This window comes from Myodes glareolus, chromosome 21 (genome assembly GCF_982192425.1).
Source record: "Myodes glareolus chromosome 21, mMyoGla1.1, whole genome shotgun sequence".
NCBI lineage: Eukaryota > Metazoa > Chordata > Mammalia > Rodentia > Cricetidae > Myodes > Myodes glareolus.
Genome location: NC_142046.1, coordinates 49,949,058 through 49,969,501, shown reverse-complemented (window position 1 = coordinate 49,969,501; position 20,444 = coordinate 49,949,058). Strand labels below are relative to the sequence as shown.

At 45.1% G+C, this 20,444-nt stretch overlaps 1 protein-coding gene across 2 annotated transcripts in view; it reads right to left on the bottom strand.

Moving 5' to 3' along the window:
• Cers6 (ceramide synthase 6) overlaps positions 1 to 18,300 on the bottom strand; it is a 244,418-nt gene extending 226,118 nt beyond the window's left edge. The window contains exon 1 of one of the 2 annotated variants that reach the window (XM_048425933.3): positions 17,995 to 18,300. In XM_048425933.3, the coding sequence (XP_048281890.2) occupies positions 17,995 to 18,164 (170 nt within the window). In that variant the 5' untranslated portion in view covers positions 18,165 to 18,300. The remainder of the gene's footprint in view (positions 1 to 17,994) is intronic. The other variant, XM_048425934.3, reaches the window with a different exon arrangement.
• Between the last annotated feature and the right edge of the window lie 2,144 nt (positions 18,301 to 20,444).

Genomic DNA, 20,444 nt, shown 5'->3' with positions numbered 1-20,444 from the left:
CATGGAGGTGGACAGACACCCTAAATGTAGGTAACACATTACATTGGATGGGGGAGGGGAATTTCCAGAATAAGAGAGAGAAAGAGGACTCAGAATTAGCACGCCACTCTCTTTGCTTCCTGGCTGGAGCTACCATGTGACCAGCCATCTCCAACTCCTGCTGGGATGGACCATACCCTCAACTGTGAGCCAAAATAAAGCCATCTTTCTGAGACTGCTCCTATCTGGGACTTTGTCACAAGCAGAAAAGTAATACACATGTGTTGTTCCTTTCTACCAGTGACCTTCTGAGGATGTGCATGGGCTCGGTGATGACACAGGACAGGAAGGAAGGCTCCAGGGCAGGTGGCAGTTCATACGGCAGAAGCTATGCCTCTTGGTTACTTGTCTATGGCCATGATAAAACACTGCAGCCAAGGTTAAATTGGCTTAAGGTTTACAGAAGGTGAGAGTCCATGACGCTGGAGCAAAGGAAGAGCCGAGAGCTCACATCTTGATCCAAAACCACCAGGCAGAGAGAAAGAGATCTAACTAGCATTAGATCTAACTAACATGAAGTAGAACATTAGATCTAACTAACATGAATTGAATCGTCTGATACCTCAAAGCCTATCCACAGTGACACATATCCTAAAGCTTCCCAGACACTTCTACCAACTGGGGACCAAGCATTCACATATATGAGTCTATGGGAGTCATTCTTGTTCAAAATTACCACATTGTGATGGTTTTCTTTTCTGTCCAATAATCGACTTAAGCAAGCTATTATATTACACATCCTTTCTATATCTGAGAAATAGAAATAATAATAATTATACAACTTGGTCTTGGTGTGTATCTGAACCCCACAGCCTCACTTACAACCATTTATTTAACAAACACTATACCATATAGTAAAAGTTGTCCTAACCTTTTGTCTTAGGTTTGTTTAGCTAACAGGAATAGGGAGTCCAAACAATCACGCAGAGGCTACTTATAACGCTGGTTGCCTAGTTCAAGCCCTTTGCTGTCATTTCCATAAAATACCAAGAAACGCATTGCATGTTATCAGCCATTTATCACAGACTCTTGCTTCTAGCCTTACATTTTATACAGCCATAAAATTTCATCACTGAGTTTAAAGCACATTATTCCTTTTCCTAATAATTTTACCAAATCCATAAGCAGTAAGTAAGGTTTCTAGCATTTTAAAGCTACCATCCACCCCAGTGGAAGAAAAATAAGGGTATTCTACAATATAAAACTCATCTTCAAACATTTACTTTTAATATGTCATCCTGGGATATCTTTATTTTCAGAGATAAATGTATATCCAAGGATGCAAGGGCAATGTTTCATGATAGCTACAATTTACTTTGCCTCCTATATGGGAAAATGATACAATATTAACAATTATTAAATGTAAGAGGTATGAAATGAATGTTTCTGATATCACCTTTTAGCTTTTCTCCATATTTGAACAATATCATACAAGTCTAAAATCCTTAATACATAGCATAAGAACCAAATGTTTACCTAAGCAGAAAGACACAATGAGATAATAAGATTGGGAGGTCATTTTCTTTACAGATTACAGCAATCTGTCAAAATTACGTCAAACACAGCAAGGCAGATGACATCTGAGGAATGGGTTCCCCATACAGTGCTGAGAGGGAACATAGACTGGTACGCTGTTTTCTTGAAAGGCTCTGGCCACATAGCAATTTTACCTTTGCAGGTTCTCTGACCCAGTGATTTTTATCTCTGTGTGCTAGTTTGGAGATGGCACCTCAGTACCTGCAAGTCTATATATAATAATGAAGCTCTAACATTGTTTCTGAAAGTATTTACAGAGAATCTGAATGAACCATGAAGCTGGCACACAATGAAATACTCTATCAGACTAAAAAGAATACCATTGTCCTACAGTAGCCAGCATTGGAAAACGCTCAAGACATGAGGCTAAACTGGGGGAGATGGGCTAAGTTCTATGGCAGAATTCAAAGTATAATACTCATGTTTTAAATAAATTTTATATCCTATAGCTAAGTGAATGAATGGAAAGGATTTTAGAAGGCTATAGTCATATTAACTTCCAATGCTGGTCACATCTAGGGCAAGAACTAAGGAAACAATAAAAATCAGAAGAACTTGGTTTTGTTTTCTTTCTGCATTAAATTTCTCAATGAAATTAGTGATACAGACATTTTAAACAATGCTTAAAAGTTTTAAAATTTTAAACATTCAAAATGTTTCTAATGTTAACACTCAAATATTAATATTTGGAAGCATTATTAATCACTATAAACACTGGCTATCATTTGAATTGAAAATATAGCCAAAGACAAGATGGATAACTTTTTCTTTTTCTTTTGGTTTTTTGAGACAGGGTTTCTCTGTGTAACCTTGGCTGTCCTGGAACTCACTCTGTAAATAAAGCTGGCCTTGAACTTACAGAGATCCCCCTGTGCTGGTATTAAAGGCACACACCATCACTGCCTGGTAACTTTTCTCAAATAAGAAAAACTGAAAAAAAATGTTTTTAAGAGAAGTATAATTCTTAACTGCAAAACAGTATAATCTTAAGCATTTTATTTTCCAAACAAAATGTTTCAAAGAATATTTTCAGAATGCCAGTAGTCCCAGGCTTATGGTTGCTCTGAGGAACTTACTTTACATGAAGAATTGTGTGAGCACACGGCACGTGAATGCACACATTCTCTGCTATCACCCCTAGCTTAGCTTCTTTTTATTTTATATTTTTTTCTAAAAATAGCTATGAAGACATAGTACTTATGTCTCATTAATAACGCCTTGTAAAATGTTTTGACTATAGCAGCTAAACAAGAAATAAAATAGATATGAAGATCATTACAGAAATGATCAGTCAAAATACAGAGAAACACATACATACACACACACACACACACACACACACACACACACACACACACTAAAGAACAGACAAGAAGACTCAGTTCTGATGAGTAGCCAAGGCCTTCACTAGAAACCAACAGCTTTTTAGTAGAATCATAAAGCCTAAAACAACAAAATTCATATCTTCATACTGGAATATATTTTTCCTTAATTTATGAAACTAGATCAATACGAGCAAGAGGAAGCTTATAAGAAAGGATGCTAACAATGCTTGCCTCTTGATCTGTTTAACTAGTCTAACCCATGGTAGGTACGCCCTGTTGCGGTGACTCAGTGTTCTCCTCAGTCAGGCGTGCTTTTGAACATATCTCTCTATGTGTCCTATTCATACAGACCAAAACAACAGCATACAACTGTGACTGCACATCGGAGACCCAGGCTTCAGCATCAACGCTAGTATCCACCACTGGGGTATACTGTGATGGGCAGAACCAGGGTCCCACCAATTTTGGCCCCAAGCTAGAGTTCTATCTTTGCCTTATTATCTTTGGCACACTCTGAAGATCAACAAAATCAACGTCCTCTTCCTCACTTCCTTTCTATCTCTGAGTCTCACTTTCTCCAAAGCTGGGCACTGGCCTCAAGACAAGAAACAATGTACTTAACTCCACTTGCAAAGGCAAGTTACTATTCTGTTACTATTCGAAACCATCACCACATACCCTACCTTTGCAGTTCCCGTTCAGAGTGGCATAACCGCGCAAATGAAAAGTTCCCTGCAACCAAGTGCATCCAATTTAGAAACACTTTAGACAATATGAAAGACTTAAAGTTCCTTGGAGTATCTGCCTGTTGAGGAAACGTTTAGACAACAGCTAAAACAGTGGAAAGGGAACTGGGGTGGAAAGAAGGGTTACCAGGCTCATTTCTGCTTTCAGTGCAACATTTCTTTGTCTCATCTTCGACTCTGAAAAGGGAGACAACTGTTTGCCACACAAAAAGCAGTCATTTCAAAATTCTGGAAAACAATAACCAACTGCATTACCTTTTTTTTTTTAAATCAGAAAAAAATCCACACATGAAGTTATCTGAAAATACTGAAAACATTCATTCCATGTTATTTATTACATTTTGAAACATAAAAAATTTTCATGTTTAAGTTAGCCGAAGTTGTGCTGCAAGCTCCTAGTAACTCACCTGCTAAGTGGATTGGCCTCACTCGTCACTGTCCTAGCGGAAGAGCTAGTAAACAGGGCTGAGAGGAGATGGGAGCCGTTCACAATCAGTTCTGTGCCTTCCATACACTTCACACTTAACGACATGGTAGATTTTAAGCAAGAGGGGGATTAAGATTTAGAAGAGCAAGAAAGTAGAACCCTGCAGTCAAAAGGAAGGGGCAAATCCCAGCTGTTGGCACTAGCTGCCCTCCAGTCGGTCTCACGTGACTTTGACACCATGCCCGATGAGGACAGCTGAGGTGGGGCACCAGGGCTGACAACAGAGAGACCAGCTGCTGCTGACAGAACTACAGCTAAGGTCTGTCTCTGAGGGAGGCAACCTCAGAACGGCTGGAACCCCCTCCTTCTGCTCTCCTTAAACTTAAAGCCATAGTCGCTTGACATGTGCGTTTCAGGCGTCTGATTTTCTCCAAATACACACAGGCTCCTCACTCTACAAAAGCGGGAGTCATGGCTCTGTAAAGCTCAACAGACTCAGACTCAGCGAACATATGGGCGCCGAAGTACTTGCTGGCCTGCCCCTGCCTCAGCAATGACAGCTGGTGGACAACCACCACCTGCGTGTCTATTTTTGCACACTCTCTCATTCCCTTTGCAAGCCACAAGCAGCCAGATAAGTGTGGCTGCTGAGCAAACTGCTTGGTGACAAAAAGACGGAAGACACCAGGGTGAAAGCAAGAGAAAAGAGTCAAGTTACATGGTTTCAGTGACACAGGGTCAACGTGTACACCGGAAGGAGCCAGGTACGCAGAGAACTGGCTCTAGCCACCTGTCGTATAAGTTCTGTTCTCCAGAACTACAACCCACACTTTTGACACCCCTCATTAAAAATATATATTAATATATATATTTTAATTATATATATATATATATATAATTTATATCACAAATCATGGCACCTGGACAACAGGGCAGGAAGGACATACATCCCAGATACCAAAGAGTCTCACTTCTACCACCCCTCTGAGTATCCAAAGGCCGAGAGGCCTTACAGCTGTCTTTACCGTGCAAATGCCCCGCCCCTGGCTGTGCTGCACATGTGTTTAGCGGGGGTGAGGAATAAGGAAGGGCAGGAGTCTCATGTTGAGGGCCACTCTACAAGGGCACTGCCTGGAGATCCACAGACTCTGCCAGGCCCTGGGTGCGGTTCTAGGCTCTACCATCTGGAAGCGGACATCAAAAGAGAGTGAGAACTTTCATCTCTGCCATTATTTCTCCAAGTGTGGCCTTCGGTTAATAGGTGCCCCATACAACGAATGGCAGGGCTGTTGTGGGGCACTGAGCTCATGAAGGGGATCTTACCACTTTAACATATTTGTCTTTAGAATGGACTTCACTGGGTGAGTTTATAACAACGCGGAGTCCCTTTATTATTCCGCTTTTTGTTTTTTTATTAAAAATATATATTACATATATATTTATATATATATATATATTATATATATGTTATTAACATCTCCAAATATTATACATCCTCTGCAGCAGGCAAGCTGTCACCATCCCCGCCTCACCTCACAGTCCACTCCTGTCTGACCCACAGGAGACTGAACTAGTTCTAAGTGAGTAAGTTTCAACTTCCTTCAAAGCAGACAGGGCATGATTCTGCTGAACTATGGCTAAGGCAATTTTTGGATCAGCCATTGTAAAAACTGTGGTTTCATCTCTGCCCCACTTCCTCATTTAAAAGGCAACTCGCCACAAATGCCGTGGTTAATCACCCTAAAACACCGTCTCTCTAAGCCTTTTGCTAAACGTGGCAGAGTTGAATTATTTACATGGCCAGGTATTTACAAATTCTATTTAAATTATGGCACGTTGAAAAAATACTCATGACTGGGAGCAGGTGCAAATCCTTCCTGCATCTCTGGAGTGAGGTGAGGTCTCTCTCTCTCTCTCTCTCTCTCTCTCTCTCTCTCTCTCACACACACACACACACACACACACACACACACACACCAAGAAGTAAATGTGGGGTTCACATCTGTTTCTCTAAAACAAGAGAAGCAAATGTATTATCTCCAACCCATATTGAATGCTTGTGTTTTTTATTAGTACAATCTCAACGGTACTTGAATGAATCTTTCTTTTTTTAATGTTTAAATTAAACATTATGTTTATGTTTATGTGTGCATGTGTCTGAGTGCTAGCTTTGTATACATGAGTATAGTGCCTGAGAGGCCAGAGGTGGGCATCGGATACCCTGGAGCTAGAGGTCCACCCATCCTGGGTGCTGGGAACAGAACTCCCTCTCTCTTCCAGAGCAGTACACACTCTTAACTGCGAAGCCATCTCTCCAGCCCTATTTCTTTTCTTCTCCAGCATCAAAAAGAAGTCATCCAGGAGACTTTGACTTCTGAAAGAAATCAGTATCAGTCGCACTGCTCCCCTATTTCTGGGAGGCATTAGTCGGAGAAGTGTCTCTGAGCTACCCAATTATGAGAGCCCAAGCCCAACCAACTGGATTACATGACAAGACCCATTCTTCCTGATGCTGCCAGGGCTGCTTTCTGACAGCTACCGTTGGAACAATCAGGATCTTCCCAGAAGACCAACTTAAGGAAGAAGAGGAAGGAGAACAGGGAACGGACAATCAGATGAGAGGACAGACAGCCTTGCCTAGGTAAGAGCTGGGTCTGTACAGAAAGGGGGTCTGTGTGTGTTCACCATGCACAGGAAGGTCAGCAAATTGAGGCCTCTAGAGAGCAGAGCTCCACTGCACCCCAGAAAGTGACTGTGAGGAGACACAGTGGGGGCCAGAATAAACCTGCAGGGAGAGCAGCCCCTCTTCCAGCAAGCCAGGGAATCCCATTCCAATCTCCCATACCTTTTAAGCAGACACTGAGGGGAGGGAGGCTAATTTGCTTCCAGGCTTGTAGATAATAAGTGCAGAGCCAGAATCAAGTTCTGATCCTTATTCAATACGAATGCCAATTTTTATGTTTGCCGTTATCAGTGGTTGCAAACCCAACCCATTCCCCTTGAGACTGCGGGCAATGAAACAGTGTATGGGGATGCAACCAGCGGTGGGAAGTGGACCCACATTCCTGTGCTGAGCCTCCCTCCACAGACAGAAACGGTGTTTCCTTAGAATACTCCAGTCAGGGGTACAGGATCCAGGGACACAGGGATGATGTGGCTCATCCTTGCCCACCACGTCTTTAAAACGCTGTTACTTTTGGGTAACCAAACAGTCCTTGGTGTACAATAGCTGCAGGGGGAAATGCCTACGTTCTCCTCCCTAACCAGGCGCACGGCTTCAAGTTCTAACTCTCTAATATTTGCTCAACGAAACAAGTAAATCCTTCAGTTCTCGGGTCACGTATGCAACGGGGTCTCACAGCCCACACCGTAGAACCCTCTCTCCGTGCCCCAGACCATGATATCAGTTAGAGTAGATACAATGTGTGCTTTAGAGTCAGTTTTTAACTGGGCCTCCTTTCAATATGTTTTCCCAGGAAACACACACACACACACACATTTTGTTTTTCCGTTGAGGACAATGAATTCCATGGAATTTGGTTCACTGCTACAGAGTGGGTCAAGGAGTGTCCAGGCTTAAACCCAGGTTGTATAATTATTTCTCTGCTTTCTACCTGTGTTCCTCTTAGTTCTAGTTATGGCTCCACATTTCTAATTATGTCCGGAAAACAACAAAATTTAACAGTTCCAGCGCACCACCCCCATCAGGCCTGCTGATACTCCTGAAGATACGCCCACTGACACACAAAACCATCCGTCTCACAGTCTCTACAACGCCAGAGGGAATGCCTGTTTCTTTCGCTATCTTCCTACACTTGAGACATTGTGTCAAAGCTGTCACTCTGCTTAAATGGTCAAGCCACTTTATTCTGCTTTGAAATGGTGATCTGTTCAAACAAGATCCGCAGAGCCACTCAGACTAGTTGGCAACCGTCTCTGGTACTGGCCTAATAGTCCCATATAAGATTCTGGATGACTTTTCATACCCCGTCCCTACTTCCTTCTCCTCCTTCTCGAGATTTCCTTGTGCCTCTAATGTGTCTTCACTAATGAGGAGGGAGAGGAGGGAGACAGGAAAGGCACCGAAGAAAATAAAGAAACCATGCTTTCGGGCAGCTTCAGGAAAGCAGGAACAGCTTGTAACCTGAACGCCTCACAGATAAGATGTGGCATTTGTGCAGACAATGGCAAGTCCCAGCAAATGCTAGTCCTAGGTCACTGTGCAAAAGAGATCCCCTAGTAAAGGAATGTCCCTCTAGCAATTAAAATCCACCTGGTGATTTCCACCACACAATCCAAGTCTGAGACACACTAGCACTCTGACAGAGGTCCATTCTGAAAGTCACTGGGTGGGGGGAGGTTCCTCTTTAATATACCCCAAATATTCTCATAGATGACAAAGTAAGTTGAGGTTTGTACAATGACTAAATATTATAATAAATTTTCAAACCAACCACTCTGTAATATGTATCTGTAGACACACCTAAGCCTATACAATATGCAGCTTTCAAAAAAAATGACATTCATGTATTCAAATGTTCTACCCACTTGCTTACAAATTGCACATGATACTGGATGAGAAGAGGCAGGAGAGTCCAACCTGACTTCATCCCTCCCAAAACTCCCTCAGAGCCATCCGTGGCCCAGGCCATGTGGATCAGGAGAATGCTACCCTGTTATCCTGGCCTGTTGTAAATGGACCCTGACTAGAATACGTTTACTATGATCCTGGGATATCGGAGAACCACACACGGAGGAGCTCTTCCAGAACCCTACACTCCCTCTCTGCGGAGCTAACACACTGAGTTTCTCTAGAACCCTGAGGTCCCCCTCTGGGGAACCATACACTGAATTTCTCTAGAATCCTGAGATCCCCCTCTGGGGAATCACACAGGAATCCTAGAGCCCTGAAGTCCCCCTCTGTTGAAGGGAGGCCGCTTGTCCCCGGCTGCTCAGTCTCAAAATAATCACACTGAAACTATATTATTTAAGTAACTGCTTGGCCCATTATCTCTAGCTTCTTATTGGCTAACTCTTACACATTAATTTAACCCATATCTAGTACACTGTGTATTGCCATGTGACTGTGGCTTACTGGGTAAAGTTGAGGCATCTGTCTCCGGTGAGGCTACAAGGCTTCTCTCTGACTCCACCTCCTTTTTCCCAGCATTCCCTTTAGTTTTCCCCGCCTAGCTCTGTTCCCCTATAGCTCTGCTATAGGGCCAAAGCAGTTCATTTATTAACCAATGGTATTCACAGCACACAGAGGGGAATCCAACATCACCCCTCTGGGGAATCACACACTGAGTTCTAGAAGCCTTTACCCCCCCCTCTCTGGAGAATCACACACGGAGTTCTAGAAGCCTTTACCCCCTCTCTGGGGAATCACACACTGAGTTCTAGAAGCCTTTACCCCCTCTCTGTGCTTTTCCAGAGTCTTGTACTTCCTCTCTGCCATACTGATTAACAAACTGATTTGCCAGGCTTGGCAGTGAATACCTTTAATCCTACCACTTGGGAGGCAGAGGCAGGCAGATCTCTGTGAGTTCGAGGCTAGCCTGACCTACATTGTGAGTTCTGGGACACCCAGAGCTACATAGTGAGACCTTGTTGCTAAGTGAATAAATAAACTGACTTGAGGCAAGGTCTTTAGAGCAAGTATCTTCCACAAAATCCCAATAAGCTCCGGTGTCGTCTGGATCTCAGTGAGTGCCCCTCTCTTACAACCACCCTCGCCAGATAATTCCAGAAAGAAGAGGGTCGATCAATGACCTGAAGATAATCATGCATTTTAAACAACTTGGCCATCCTTGGGGGCACTGACAGCAAGAGGACTGGCATGCTTGTTTCACCCAGAAAGATGCCAGGCCTAGAACACTGAAGACTGTTGTTTCTAGTGAGCGACTCTCTATTAAGTCACTGAATTTTCTATTTTTTTTCTTTTATTGCAGCTAAACACATTTAACACAAAAGGTCCAATCGTAATCACTTTTTAAGTATGAAGTTTCTTTTTACTGCTATGGTCTGAATGAATGTTAGTGGCTCCCTTCTCCAGATTCGCACGTTGAAACCAAATTACTAACATGACAGCATTAGGTGGGGCTGAAAACATCCCATTGGATACGAGGTCTTACCGTGTGGCTTGGGTGTGCATTTTTTACGGGTTAATTTATATCATTTTTTAAGATTAATTTTTCTTACTTTTAACTATGTATGTAGAAGTGAGTGCGGGTGTCTGCGGAGGCCAGAGGCAATGGAGCCCCTTGGGCAGAGGTCACAGGCTGCTCTGAGGCTCTGACAAGAGAGATGGTAACCAAACTCAGGTCCTCTGCCAGAGCAGTGCCGGCTCTTAACAGTGGAGCCATCTCACCACCCTTTAGGACTTTTCTATCAAAGTTTAGAATTATAATATAAATTAATTTAGCTGCTATCTCCAAATGTCCCTTCACAGAGAAGCCATGTCTCTTCCTGGCTCTGCCCTCGTCCCAACCCTGATTCTCCAGTCCCACCACAGAGTCAAGTGTGTACTGCCTCCTCCTGATGGCATCCCTCTGCTGGGGAGACTCAGGGGCCTCTTAACAAATAAGTGCTCGTGGGAGTGCAGGATGCAGAAAGCCATACAAGAGTATAAACAGGACCAGATAAGCAGACCAAGATAAGAGCATTCAGAGGAGGGGGAAGAGAGAGAGGAGGAGCTGGGGAGGGGAGGGAGGATCGCCACTTCTCTGCCAAAATTAAATAAATATAAGGCCTTATCTCTTTGTCCCAATACAAAAACATGTGTGACTTCAGAAAAGGCAAAATGCAAGCAAGTGATCAATGTTGGAAAAGAGTAAAGTCTAAGGAGGCATGCGCAGTTCATATCTCAACAGAAAAACATCTTCAAGTCTCATACAACATCTGCACCCAGCCAAGGACTTCCAAGGATTACTGTCTCGCTAGACAACATTTTGCAACTTGCCTCTATCACGAACACTGGAGTCGTTATTCCTTGGGACTTAGACATGCTACTTCTAGAAAACATGCCTTTATGAAAGCAAGAGAAACCGAAATCAATAGATGAATCTGCAAGAACTGGAGAGAGCCACTGAACTCAACAGAATTGATCCAGCTGCAGTGAAGAATGACGGGATTAGCGAAGATATTTGAAACAGGCTTAACTGCAGAGGAAGTATCCGAATGTATATTAACAAATGGCAAAAAAGTGCCCACAGAAACCATGCATGTGCTTGTGTGTACGTGTGCACATGTGTGTGATTTCATACTATTGGGTTTTGATGAGACCACTGAATTTATTAAATCAAGAAACTCACACTGTCTTTTTTTCTTAAATTGCATAAAGTTAGCTGTATTTCCCTAACTCTCAATCCTTACTTACAACTGTAAAATTGGGTAAAAAAAAAAAAATTAGCATCCAGTTCAGGTGGTCTTGGAAGAAGGTTAAACGAAGTAAATCCATATAGTAACAACCTCATTAGAGAATCAATGTTACTTCGTACTATTATTTTCAAAATGTTAAAAAAAATTGTCATCGCCATCACAGTAGAATAAATGATGAGAACAGATAAAGGGCGAGTCACAGCCTCTCCCTCGCAACCGAGGCCTCCAATCACCTGCCGCATCTCAAAGGAGACACGTTCTCAACACACTGTGAAAATCACCCCCTCTGCTCAGTCATGCTCTAGAGTAAAGGGCTGACACTGTTAATAAAGACTCCATATCGGGAGAGGGTGACTTAGGATAACGTGAATGAAATCGCTGTTTGGTCTCGGGTTTTGAGACAGGGCCTCTTTATGTAGCCCAGGCTGGCCTCGAGCTCCTGACCCCCTAGCACTGCTTCTTCAGTGCTGAGATTGCAGGTGCACACCACTATTCCTAGCATAAGGTCATTTTACAGGAGAAGGAAGCTATAGAATAAAAAGTATTGAGGTGTCACTAGCAGGTGTGCTATAAGGGGCTCGCGTGCTCAACTTTAAACAACAAAGAGAAAAAGACAGCAGGTGACCGACACAACAGTGCTACCAAATCTGTCACCCCAGTAACTCTACAAAGGATTTAACAAGTGATCAACAGACGATGGAAGGGGGAAAGAAAACAATATATATTTTTGAGAGGTTTTACTTTGCAAGAAATTAATGAGCAGTTACTTTAGAAAGCCTGGTTTTGTCTGGCAATGGGAGAGAAATGTGAACTTAACACTTCCACCATGCAGCGAGCACTCTGGCCCCAGGGCTCACCAATGAGGCTTAGTCAGGCCGCTTCCACAGCGATGCCTAGCAACAGCGAGGAAGAATTCACCTGAAACCCATGTCCCTTTAGCTGCCCTTCTCTGGCACAAACAACTACTTCTGAAACACCCTAGAAGCTAGCAACCCTGAGGAAACGACCCAGCTCTCTCCCTCCGCATGGGGACCAGAGAGAGTCTCGCAGAAACGTCCTCAGTGGAGTCGGGGTATTGGTGTCATAACACGGAACGTCATCAAGTCATTGGTGAGAGTGTTAAAGTTTCTCACGAACTTCCCCTGCCCTACGACAGTGTTCATTAAGAATGTAAAAGAATCATGCCTTTCACCCGAAGTCAACCTGTTAAAATAGCTAAATTATTACACATTATAATTCGAATCCCATTTCACTTGTCTATCCACAAAATGCCCATGGGAATACATTTTTCCCAACCCGGGTGAAACACCATAAAGAAGAGCCGTTTGTGTGCGAGCCCAACTCTTGCCTCTTATAGCTCTCTCTGGCCACAGTCTTCATCTCAATAACACCATTATCCAGTAAGCTAAATAAGGCACATTTTTAGAGTCTCATATATAACACCGAGTTCACACAGAGAAAAACGCTCCTGCGAAAGTTCCTTCACTCTTCTGAACTGTGTCTGAGGACACCTGCCTTTTCATTAAAGAGTAAACTGTAGCAACATCCTGAAGTGTTGCACTTAATCCCTTACTGCACTTTTTCCAGGTAGTCCTCCACTCGCTCCTCCCCGCCCCCAACACATCACCCCACTCCTTTATTTCCTCTTCGGCATCCCTCACAAGGCAGAGACAGGAGCTAAGCTATAAGCAAAGGTGGGCTAGCTAGACCCTGCCTTCGACAGAACTAAGGCAACTGTTCCCTGATGGGGGAAGAGAGAGTCACTCTGGGGCTGAGCACTGCTCACTGGCCTGGTGTCAGCTCCGGAGGGATGGCACTCTTCATGTGGTATGGCACTGAGAGCCACCCCCTTGAGCTACTGCTTTCTCAGGCCGTCAGGCGTAAGCTCAACACTGGATTCCAACAGAAAGACAGCTGAAGAAATCAAACAGTTGCTTTCTCTGTAGAAGCGTCCTTCTGGGTTAGCCAGGAAGATTGTAACGTTTTGCAACACAAGTGATAACACCCCAAATGATTCTTTTGTCTCAAAACACAAATGAAAAAATACTTTTTAAAAAGAAGCAAAATGATTGCCTGGAGCATTGCTATGGAAACAACAAAAACAGGAACACCTCTACTCAGAGAAGGCTTATTTCCACTTGGCAAATGATGACGGTTAGCTTTCCTCAGAATCCCAAGCGCTAACAATTAACAGTATTCATACAGGAGGTTCACAAGAATCGGAGATTTGGAAGGAAAAGTAACCTTGACCCCTATGGTTGCTAGGTAAGGTAAAGGGCCTACCCCACAGCCACTACCTATTCAATCCTTTCTATAGCTAGAAAGCTCAGTAAAGAGCTAGCAGCATAACCAGGCATTGGTGGCGCATGCCTTTAATCCCAGCACTCGGGAGGCAGAGGCAGGCGGATCTCTGTGAGTTCGAGGCCAGCCTGGTCTACAAGAGCTAGTTCCAGGACAGGCTCCAAAGCTACAGAGAAACCCTGTCTCGAAAAAACAAACAAACAAACAAACAAACAAACAAACAAACAAAAAGGGCTAGCAGCATTACCACAGCCACAACTGCGGCATCGTGATTGGCAACAGCCAGATCCATGCAGCTCATTCATCAACAGGTGGGTGGAGAAATGAGTTCCCTGTACAAAAGGGAACACTTTCTGACCTTCAAGAAAAGATTGTCTCTCATTTGCATAGATGGAGTGAAATAAGCCAGGTCTTTAGAGAATAATTATCAAATGCATACATATGCGTGTGTGCGTGCGTGCGTGTGTGTGTGTGCACGCACACACACACACACACACACACACACACACATCTTCCAACCTAAAACAATCACTCTCATATAAGCAGACAGTACCAGTGGTAGTTGCCAGAGGCTTTAGGGTACAAGAGAAAAGAGACAGAGGTCAAGGTGAGTCAAGTTCGGAGGGAAGTCTTTGTAAGACCTATTACATAGGAAGGCAATTGTGTCCAGCGATATAGTGTTCCCTGCTTTAAATTTCTCAAGAGTAAATATTCACATGAGAGGAAAAAGAGAAGAATGTCTTGGATGATATATGCCTATTCATGTAATGTAAGTATCATTGCACACTGCACTACGTCTTGCCCCGCAAATACACCTTTCGTCAGTTCATGTGGAAAAAATAAAAATAAGATTTTTATATGCCATAAGTACCAAGAAAGCATCCCCGAACTACAACAGCCATTTCCTTTTGAGAAATAAACAGATAGAAGCCCCAATCCGGGCCCATCGTGACGTGCATGCTGACTAGAATACTGTAAAGTCGCCTTTCTTAAGTTTTATTTCCTAACAGGATACAACTAATTCTGTTATTTATGAATACCATAGTAAAACACTTTATTGTTGTTGTTTTTCAGACAAGAGTTGCTCCGTGTAGTCCTAGCTGTCCTGAAACTCGATTTGTAGACCAGGCTGGCCTAAAACTCACAGAGATCCTCCTGCCTCTACCTTCCAAGTGCTGGGCTTAAAGGCAGACTGCAGAGCCTAAACAAGCATTAAATCAAGAAATGGAACCAATGATAACCAGTGATAATTCTACATTATTAAGTATCTTTTCTGTCATCAAGTCACCAAGATAACATAATGGGAGACAGCACAATTTTCATGCTAAGAGATGCTACTTATTTGTTGCTGTTGTTGTTGTTTTTAAGAGTTTTTACTCTGCTAATTGGGTAGTATGTACACTGGCTCCTTCCATTTCTCCCCAGGGCAAAGGGGAGCACAAGGCTGTTACTAAAAGTCAGGGAGATCTGGGCATTTCACAGACTCAAATCAGTGACTCTAGACTGCTGCATTTCACCAGCCATGCTGGGCTACCAAACTGTTCCCCATACACTGCTGTGAAATGACATGTCCTGGCCACTAGTGCCTCCTCTGTCACACCCCAACAGTGGCAGGAAAACAAAAAGATGGAATTATTCTGTTGACAAGACCCAACTTAGTCAATTCATTTGTGCTTTTCTGTGCAGGGAGAAATGTCAAGACTAGAGAGTACACACTCAAGTTGGTCAATTTTGTTTCTGAAAAGCATTACTGACTTTAAATAACGAGATCTTGGATAATCACGGGTCTCCTGATATGTTTTCACGTTTGAAATAAAGGACAGCCAAAGCATAGACTCTTGGAAGATTTGTCTCTATTACAACGGGCTTCATCAATGTTAGCCATTCCAGAACAGTGCAAAGAAAAAACTTCCGGTGCAGATCGAAACGGTGCCTCGCGTGAGCTGCACCTCTGACAACAATGTGGGCCGGCTCAGTTACACTGACCCGGGCCCTTGGTGGACACTGACGAGATGGTGCCACAGGCTGAAGAGTGTACACTCAGGGTCTGATCAAAACGTAAAACTGCAGTCCCTCTAACTCCAGGTGTAATTGCTCTCCAACTTTGAGAGAGCAGAGTCTGAGTAGTCAGACACTGCTGTCAGCACTCTAGGAAGGAGCAAAGTAGTTACCTCCACAAGTCAGCAGCACCCCACCGTACAGGTGTGACAGTGTGTCATTACTCTGAACGTTAATCATAAGCATTAATCGTCAACCCATTTGATGTCTGCTACTCATATCAATGGCCTTGAAAAAGCTCTCCCTCCCTCCCTTTCTCTCTCCCTTTCTCTCTCCCCATCTCTCTCTCTCTCTCTCTCTCTCTCTCACACACACACACACACACACACACACTCACACAGACAAATATCACAATTGGTAGTTGAAGACTGCTGACTCTTTAGTATAAACTCTTAAATCAAATTATGAGATTATGATAAGAGAAAATATTATTTCTGCAGAAAGAAAACTGAACCTTCAGTCTTAAGATATTACATCACTTTGTGTGTGTGTGTGTGTGTGTGTGTGTTAAGACAAAGAAAGCCAAGTACAAACCAAGCTATTTTCATCTTTAATATTTTCCCAGCCTACTGAAGAGCCCAGAATCAGAATGGAAAAGAATGCCGGGAAAATGTAGCGTTCGCATATGGTTCATCAGCTGCCTTGCTGTTTGTGCTCCAAGATATACAACTTAAGATCTCTTTTAAAGTAGCTACCCAAAATGCAGACAGATTTCATGGGGTGTCACCCAGCCACAATGTAGGGAGCCCTGTCTTTGCAGAGATGGCAAGGTTAGTCTTCCCGGAGTAAACAGTTGGAGCCTTCAAAGGGACCGGCTTTTTCACAGCGAGTTTCGGGGCTGGATAAGATCAATGCCATATGGGCACTGGATTCCAATCGTTTTCAAACAGGAGGGCTGTCCTTTGTGCAAGACAATTGTAGCTCGGCAACAGCTGATCTTTAGTTTGCAAGCAACAATACTGCCAGTGGAAAAAACGCACCTTCCTTAAAACAAATCATACTTTTTTGTTCCCAGGAAGCTTTGATACTATTTCAAGCAACAAAGACACAAAAGATACATTCTGACATCCTCAAGAATGGTCTTAGGCAGATCAAGAGTAAACAAGATAACAGCAGCAGCCTGCGAAACAGCCAAGGTGAGCAGCAGGCAGGGCAGGGAGGCTGGGTATCAGTGATCTAAGAAATTCAGTCTTCACTGATGAATGGGGGTGGGAGGGGGAAAGAGGACGGCGATCTTTCTTTCAGTTAAAAGAAAGAAGTGTGCGGTGCCGGTTTTGTTTCACGAGTGCGTGTTGAATGCACAGCAGGCAAAATCCAGTTTCGTGACTTTAAGACTGACTGACTCAGTGAGAGTAACCTAAGTTTGTATGTGGCTACAACCGCGAGACCTAACCAAATTGAGGACTCATACCAAAAATTTTGTGACAATTCTTTCAACGTTTCAAGAGTCTTCCGATACCAGCAAGAAGCCTATGATTAGTCACGGGGTCCTACTATCGATTTCAAATGACCATTCTGTATGATGGGCACCGGTTCTGTTCTGGCCTCTTTTAAAGAAACCACTAACGATCCAGAGTGCTTTCGTCACCCGTTTCCTAGAACTGAGGGCCTAAAAACGGTGTCAGGGATGGAAGTCAGAGAGCAAGCAGAAGCCAAAGGTCCGGGCAAATTCTTCTGCAGCGCGGCCCCGTCTCCCGCGTGCGTGCGGGAGTGGAAGAGCTGGAAGTGTGTGCGCTCCTCCTCCTCCCCCAGGGCCGCGCGTCCCCATCGTTCCAGGATGTCAAGTGGGTGGCGGCTAGCCTCTGAGGAGAAGCCCAGCCTGGAAGCGCCGAGTGCTTCTCCGATGGAGATGACCGAGTCCCCGCGCAGAGGTTCCCCGCGGCCGGCCGCCGCTCACCTTTGTTCGCCGGCCCTCTCTGCGAGGAGGAAGCCGGGGAAGAAGGAGCGCGGGCGGCGACCCAGCTCCCCGCGGCCCCTTCGCGGCGCCCCGGAGGAAATCCACGGGCGAGTCGGACCCTCTCTAGCTCCCCAGAGGCCAGACCGGTCGAGGGATCGAGGACCCCACGGTGAACACAAAGGTTGGGAGGTGTGAGCCCGAGCGCGGGGGCGTGCGCCACGGAGCTGGCGACTGTGCACGCTGTGTGCGTGTGTGCAGAAGAGCAGGCGCTCCGGCCCTTCTTACCTCTCGAAGATGAGCCGCACCATGAAGATGCAGAAGGCCACGGGGAAGGCGAGGTAAAGGTCCTCCGCCTGCGGGAAGGTGGCTTCCTCTGTGTTCTTCAGGTCTGCCCAGGTGACATTGTGCGGAAGCCAAAACCGCTCGTTCCAGAACCAGGCTAAGATCCCTGCCATCTTGCTTTGTCCACTCCCGTGTCTCGGCTCCCGCGCTGCTCCGAGCTCTCCGCAGCGCAGGGTGCCGGGGATGCGCGCTGGGCTGGCCCCGAGCCTGTGCCGCCGCCGCCGCCGCCGCTCCCGCCTGCCGCCGCCTCCTCCGTGGCCGCTGCGCTCCCAGGCTCAGGGCTGGCTCCGCTCCTCTCCTCCCTCTGGCCGCGCTGGGGAAAAGGGCCGCCTCGCCTGTCACGTGGCAGCCTGGCCGCACGCCCTGATTGGCTGGTGCCCGCGTCAAACAGCGAGGCACACGCGGCCGGCTCGCCCACGCCCTGAGGGCTGCGGGCCACGCTCTGGCTCTGGACCCGCACCCAGTGCGCCTCCCTGCACCTCTGTCCCGGCTCGGAGTTGGGCTCGCACACGATCAGAACGCCCGCTCCTGCACTGCAGGAGTTTGCGCGCTCGTCCTCTTCCCTTGAGCAGAGATGGAAGAGGAGGCTGGCAGGGGCCGAGCTTCCAGAGAGCCCTGCACTGAGAAAGAACCGCTGCTGAAGAAGAAGTAGGGGGCGCAAAGGCAAAGGAGGAAGGAGTGGGGGTGGGGGGGAAGGATCATCCTCCCTGGTGCGAAAAGAAAATCAGGAACTGGGGCAGGATAGTTTGGTAAGAGACTTCTGTCTCGAACCCAAACCTGCCCTCCTTCTTGACCTTCCTGTCACGTTTTACACGGCTGTTTCTCATGGAGCCGGCTCTCCAGGTCATAAGGCCCCTTATTTTGATTTCTGAGATAGCCGGAGAAGTTAGAAATTTGTGATTAATTAATTGCTTATTGATGGTGGTGACGAGAATAGCTGGTAACAGCAGCATTCTGTGAAACTGCTCCACTAACCTCTGCAAACACTGCGGGAACCACATTTGGACTTGGTAGGTAATCCTACTACATCAGGAGGAGGTATTTAACCCTTCTCCCCCTCCCTTTAAACCGAACCCTCAAGGCCTATACTGTTGCCTCCAGATTCTCAACTCCTATTCTTTGTTGAGCTTCCTTTTATGCCTCCTCTGCCCTTCGAAATGACTCAAGGTCAGCTGTGCTCGCAAAGATCAGCTCTTGCCTTCGTTCAGGTTGCTTGATGATAGGGCTCAAACATTGAAAATGTATTGCTCACACTCCCAGAGATAAAGTCTAAAACCGAGGTGCTAGTGTATCTAGTATGTGACAGAAGCACACTTCCTGATCTCTTCTTGGCAGGTGGTTGTCTTCTCAAAGAATCTCTTGTTGCAGAGGTGGGAAGAATGTACCTTCCTATCTATCATTTTACTAGGGCATGAACCCTATTCCCAAGCCTTCGCCCTCATAAGTTAGTTACATCCCACGGGCTCCGTCTCCAACTGCCAATACATTGACTTTTGGAAGAACACAAACATTCGGTTCATAGTCGTTATCTTTGGATGGCTGCTCCTCAGAATCTTTCCTTCCTGTGGGCATGGCTCAAGTCAAAAGGACGGGGTCACATTTCCCCCTTCTCTCTTGGTTGCACACCTCCTTTCTAATATCACAAACTCTATCCAAGTCATTTTCAAAGTGTAATCTTACATCGTCTGCCACCTGTTTGACTGCTATCTGATCTAAACAACCAGCATTTCACATAACCGCCCACTCCCAGTTCTGTCTGTATTTCTCTGCTGTCCACTCTCGGCCATAGTCATCAAGTTGAAATTTTTGACACATAACTCCAGCACTTAAACCTGCTCCATCTCTGTTCTTCCCCAAGTAGAAGTCAACGTCCTTATAATTTCTTGAGACATTTGACTCCTTATTCTTGCTCTGATCTCATGTGTTCTCTCTGTGTGGCTGTCACGGCTCTCCGCTCTTCATGGGTCACACCACCCATGCCTCCACAGTCTTTCGGTATTATGCGCATCTCCTCTGTCCCCGGAAAATCTTTCCCAAAATATCTGTCTTCTTTTTCCTTCATTTTGTTCTGGATAAAGCTTTTCCTTTGCAATTCAAGTTCATGTGAAACCCTTAACCCCAAAGCCACCATCCTCATCAATGCAACAGATAACACCATTGGCACCTTGTCTCTAAAGTGTGAGCTTCAAAAAGTTTAAAATATACACTTATCAGTCAGGTGGTGGTACATGACTTTAAACCTGGCACTCCAGAGGCAGATCTCTGAGTTCAAGGCCAGCCTGGCCTATAGATCGATGAGTTTCAGGACAGATGGGGCTATACAGAGAAACACTGTCCCCCCCCAAAAAAATACCTATATCTATATAGGTATAGATAGATAGGTAGATAGACAG